Source organism: Pyxicephalus adspersus, chromosome 2 (genome assembly GCF_032062135.1).
Source record: "Pyxicephalus adspersus chromosome 2, UCB_Pads_2.0, whole genome shotgun sequence".
Lineage (NCBI taxonomy): Eukaryota > Metazoa > Chordata > Amphibia > Anura > Pyxicephalidae > Pyxicephalus > Pyxicephalus adspersus.
The window spans coordinates 74311791-74317790 of record NC_092859.1 but is presented as its reverse complement, the minus strand read 5'-3'; the positions used below and the strand labels follow the sequence as shown (position 1 = coordinate 74317790).

Below are 6000 nucleotides of genomic sequence, written 5' to 3'. Positions count from 1 at the left end.
CTATACAATAAAAACCATTTAGTAAAAGTCAAGGAAAAAAAAAACACAATTGTGTTAAAATTCTTTATTAAGAGCTTATGCAAAAAACATTTTTGAACTGCATTTTCTAATAATTTATTAAATAGTTATATACATCAAAAAATAAAAGTAAATGACTGAAGTAAACAGTACTGTCACTAAAAAACAATATTTTTCATATTTCTACATGCAGACCATATACATTAGGACAGAAGTATCACACACTTGCCATTCTTTTTAGGTTACAAACATAAAAAGTGAAATCACTCCTTGAGCACTTTGAGCACTCCACTTCAAAGTCCTTTGAATTATTATACTAACTGTGCTCAAGGGGTATTACTGTTGTATAACACTTTTTTGTGAAACCCTACCTGTGACCTTGGTTGGAGAAATTACATCAGATTACATATAAAACAACATAGGCTAGAGTTCTTCTTTAATGCCTGTGTCTAACAGTGTGGACTGCACTTTTTCACACCGCCTATGCACTCTCCTGCACTGTCCCTGATCCCACCCATGTGCCATCTCCTGAACCAGCCTAAATGCCACCCTTCATCTGCTCTCCTCCCCACACCCTTTGTGCCCTCCTGTATCTACCTGGGCTTTCTTACAAACCTAAACACTTTTCTGGGTCCCAAGATCTCACATCCCCGGCGTTCTCTTGGGCCTCTGGATAGCACCCTACCAGGGGCTCTACTGCACCCCCAGATTGAACCTTCCCAGCCAATTTTCTGGGGTTCCAGATCACACCCCACCAGGTGATCTCCTGTACCCCCAGATCACACCCCCTTCAGGGGTTATGTACCCCCAAGATCACACCCTTTTCAGGGGTTATGTACCCCCAAGATCACACCCTTTTCAGGGGTTATGCACCCCCAGATCACACCCCCTTCAGGGGTAATGCACCCCCTAGATCACACCCCCTTCAGGGGTAATGCACCCCCAAGTCCCACCCCCTTTTGGCGCTCTCCTCTATCTGCACATAGCAACCCCTCAGGTGTTCTTCACCCCCAGTTGTACTCCATCTGGCACTCTCCTACCGGTACCTCCCCTCCCCTACATGCCATTCCTCTTGCGTTCTCTTGCACCCCCTAGGAACTCTTCTTAACCACCATGCACTCTCCTTTAACGCCAGATGCTTTCTTACACCCCAACATGTACTCAGGCGTGAAAATAAACCTTTAATAGAAAGAATAAATAGAAATGAAAGCACGAATGCGCTGCTTTACCATACTCACTCGTCAGACGGTCAAAGGAGCCGTTAGGCGAAAGATCTCTCACAAACTGCAGAAACACGCATGTGCAGGAAGAGAAATGACTAGACGTCTCTGTACGTCTTACGTCACCCTAACGTGCCCCGCCCCTTCCGCAAACTCCACCCCTCCTTTCAACAACTCCATTCTAGCATCTACCGTACGTGGAGGGTCACTTAGCCGCGAGAAGATGGCGGAAGGCTTTGATAACGGGGACGACATGGACCTACCAGTGGGAGAAGAAGCCGGTAAGCTGGGTTTAGGAAGGTTGATTACGGCACGCGGGGTTTCCAAGGTCGAGGGGGTGTGACCGGCGTGGGCCTTCCATAAACGAAAGACGAAGAGCGCAAATCGCATCATGCTAGTCCCGCCATGCAGTGTGCAGGGGACCAGAGCTGGGATTGTATTGTGTGTTACATGTATCATTATTTACCGGGGGACATTATCACTGCTCACTATGCTTTCCTTATCTTATCACACGAGTGGTGCAAAGCTAGGGAGAGAGCACGGAATCATCCCACACCGACCGACCCACACTGACTGAGAGAGCATGGGGGAGGGGGAGTAAAAGGGCATGGGGGGTAGAGGGAAAGAGAGAGCAGGAGGGGGGGGGAGGAGATCGTTGGGCGGGGGAGAAAAAAAGGAAGGAGATGCTGCAGGAAGCACAGTCTCCACGTTTGCTGCAGGAAGCAAAGTCCTTCAGTTTAGATTGTTTCCTACCTTCCTTGGTAATCTTGGTTTATTTTTCTGGACTGTATGATTCTTGAATTTTCTGTTGTTGTGCCAAAAGTGCTTTTCCCTTCCATGTTCCAGGTTCCCTTCTGAACTAGACCAGGGCCACAGTATTGACACCCTTGACATATTCACCCCATCCTTTTCCATTAAATAGATGACATTGTTGTAGTTAAGGTATCCCAGTGGCTAGGAGCCTTGGAAAGCCGGCCAGGTGTGTGGTCCTTGCTTTGTTCTAGATCTTGTGCTGTTGGGGAAGCGATAATACGTTTCCGAGATTCCAAATTTTGGCCTCCAGGTCCTACAACACAAAATAGATTGGTTTTTGAGGTATGGGGATGTTTGTTTGTTTTTTTTATCTTTCACAGTTTCAATTTATCTGTCCAAAGTTTATTTAGGGCTTTTCTATAGTTCCTGAGTTCACTTTCTTAAGCTACGTACACACTTCCAATTATTATCGTTGGAAAACGAACGACGAACGATCGTATAGCACCGATCCTGCACATAGAGATAACGACACGATTTTTTTTTTTTTTTTTTTTTTTTTTTTTGATAGAGCTGTATTTATTCTGTATACTCAGAGAAACAAATGTATTTAAAATACTAAAGCTGCGTACACACGTCAGATTTTTCTCGCCCGATAATCGGCATCGGTTCTCCCCTCTCCATAGAGCAGAACGGTGCTGTATGTACAGCACTCATTCATGCATCGTGCACTCCTTTGTCGTTGGAAAGGATCGAGAAAGATCCTTTCCAACGACAAAAATTGCACGAGTGTACGCAGCTTAAGACTTTTTACCCTGAGTGTTGCAATAACTTGTGCAATAAGACAGGTACAAAAGGCTGAGATTTTTGCATCATACATTGTTTACAACAGCGGTCTGTCCTCGCTGGTATGTTGTCAGCACTAATATGGGCCCCCGTGTGTTTTGGCATAATATAAAGCAAAATGCATAAAACATAAGAAATTGCATATGTTTTAGGTTGAACACATTAATAAGGTTCTTTAATTCAGTTCAGATTTAATTTTTAGCCTGTCTGTTCCATGTATATTGGTATTCACCAGGTAACCTTAAGGATGTCTTTTAACTTTTTGTTATGACAGGGTTTTCCTAGTGCATGTCATATCTATTACATTGATGGGATCACAGTAGTCCAGCAGCTCAAGTGTCACATTGGTAGGAGGGAATGCCACAGTACAGACCTCACATATACATACATTACTTAACCTTTCGGGCACATTTGCCCCACACTTATGGTCTCATGTAGGCAAGTATTGCATGGCTCTGACAATTTTTTGGGCAATTGAATAGGCTTTTGTGGTCACCAGAGGGAACCAACAGAGAAAAGCCACAGGTCTATGCTATACGATTGCTGATCTTAAAACCTACATAGGCATATCATGTGCCTATACAGCTCTAGCTGCATACACAAACAAAATGCATAAATATTACCTCGAGTTGGTTTGTTATGACTATGTACGCTCTTAGGCTACGTACACACGTGTAACGATTAACAACCGATAGTGCACGATTCCGTACATGCTGTAACGATATGAACTGATATGGAAGGATCTGAATTATTTCAGGTTCCTTTATATGCTCCCATAACACAAAGTTCGTAAACACGTCTTTTCTGTATATTGTTGGAGTCGGGTATTTCTGTGTGTCTGTTTTGCAGTTTGCACTTGTTTGGGTCTGGCGTATGTGCTACCACGGTCAGCAGGTGTATTTTTGTCTCAGTGCAGAGCTCATTTAGACTTGGTGATGCAGCATGTAGAGTCAGCCTGTCTGTAGATGGTATGCATATTTTGTAAGCCAAGAGGAAGCTGCATAGTTTAGCTTCATGTGTACCTATAGAGCATATTGATGCTACCAGCTAAATTAATGCATTTTTTTGCTAGCTGGTTTATAACATAAAATGGTAAATAGCTTTAATTGGGTTCTTATAGAGAAAGAACATAGTTCTCAGATCTTGTAGAAGCGTGTACATCCCCCCCACCCACCACCCCTAGACAGCAACCCCTTCAATCCTCTAAAACAGGGGCTGGTTTACCATCTCGAATTAGAACTCTTTTTCTTGATGACATGGAACTTTGAAGATCTTTATTAGAAAATAACGTATCTTCAGTTGGCATGATTATCACCTTATTTAACAGAAAAACAGCAGGAAGAAGTTCAACATAAAATTTACTTTATGGTTTGGAGAATTTCTTCATCCTGGTATAGGGGAAGGTCCCTCTGGCCATCCATTCCTGTGGTTTTGGAGTTTCTTCAGAATGGGGGAAGAGCGCATGCTGACTTTAAGTAAAGTGATGATACAGACTGGCTAGTGATCAGTTGGTTAAAAGATTACTGCTTGCACCTTCTTGTTGGCCATCACAACAGCCTGTAGAGAGGGAGACTTTTATCTGTTAAATAGTGTGAATCTGATACTAGATCCATTATACTTAAAGGGCTTCATCATTCCGTAGAACACAGGAGGTTGTATTGCAAACGTTTTGCAGCAATCCCAGTTATACTAAGGAGACTTTTGCAGATGCCACAGATCAGTTATCTACAAGTGACTTGGGATGTTTTAGCCTTTTCTACTGTGCCATGAAAAAATTGCAGGCCTTAAAGAATTTAATAACCAGAAGGATTAGATAATTATTTCCAAAGTTGCAAACAAAACAGTGGGCCAATGCCATCTTTCATAAAAGCACATTTGACCACCTCTTTAGTGACTTCCTTTGGATGATGCAATCTGTAAGGCACCCACTTGATTTTCTCCAGTTACCATCATTATCAAGAGGAGATTCTGCCACAGTAAAGCTGCATACACACGTGCAATTATTGTCCTTGGAAAGGATCTTTCACAATCCTTTCCAACGACTAAGCACTCCACGATGCATGAACAAGTGCTGTGCAACACTGTTCTGTTCTATGGAGAGGGGAAGTGCCGCTCCGTCACTCTCCACCTTCACTTGCATTAGGATCGTTCTTCGTCCATCCTCAGTGGATCTGCCAGGACGGTCGTTTGGACAATGAACGACTCGCGCTGTACACACTTCAGATCCTCGTCCGATATCGGCCCTGAGTGTGTACGTAGCTTAAGACTTGGCTTTTAGCAGAAAAGTTTTACAAGTGGTGGTCCCACCCTTAATTAATACTTGTTTTTCACTTGGGTTCCTCCATCATAGAAGGTGATTGGAGAAACTTCGAATGGTATTTCTGTGAATCTTCCAAGGTCTACTTCCAACCCTGTTGGAGATTCTTTATTTGTTTCTACAAACAAATAAAGTAGTCCACTGCATCCTATATAATTTGTGAGCCCATCAAGGGACAATTTGTGACATGACTGTAAACTTTAAAGTGCAAAGAATAAAGAAAAAGAACAAAGATTAAAGTCAATAATAACAGTGCTCAACATAGAATTTTTTTTAAACTGGGTGGGAAGAAATTGTAGGTGGGTGGCAGCCCCTGTATTGTGACCCAACTCATCAGTAATCGCCCAAAAACAGCCGGGTGGCTGTCTAAAAGTTCTGGGTGGTGAGCCCGGCTAAAGGGCTGGGGAGAACACTGAATAATAATCTCAACTGAGCAAAGGGGGATATGAGGTTATATATCTGGTTGCTATACCTCTCTCTCTTTGCTATGGTTTCATTTATATGCAGATAAATTAATTTAATGTTTGCCATCTGCATTTTGCTAGGGAGATTTCCATTTATCTCATACACTTCTTAGGCAATGATCAATATTTATGATATATAAGTGAAAACATTTGTAATACCAATCACATATCAAACAAGTGGATAGAACAGCAAAAAGATAAATCGCAAGGATTGATTTAAATCAATTGCGATTGTATTTTTTTTTTTTAAACAATTTTTATTGAGACACATTCAGATCAAATATCATTATTGTAACAAGTACAACAAACATGTACAATTTACACCACATAGAAATTATTTAGGATCTGCAGAATCTCAGTGCATTTTGTGTTTCTCAGATTAGAA

The 6000-nt window shown here is 42.1% G+C and overlaps 1 protein-coding gene across 1 annotated transcript in view; it reads left to right on the top strand.

Moving 5' to 3' along the window:
* Positions 1-1366: 1366 nt before the first annotated feature.
* ZNF346 (zinc finger protein 346) overlaps positions 1367-6000 on the top strand; it is a 35669-nt gene continuing 31035 nt past the window's right edge. Inside the window, exon 1 of the mRNA XM_072399001.1 lies at positions 1367-1519. Coding sequence (XP_072255102.1) covers positions 1462-1519 — 58 coding nt within the window. The 5' untranslated portion in view covers positions 1367-1461. The remainder of the gene's footprint in view (positions 1520-6000) is intronic.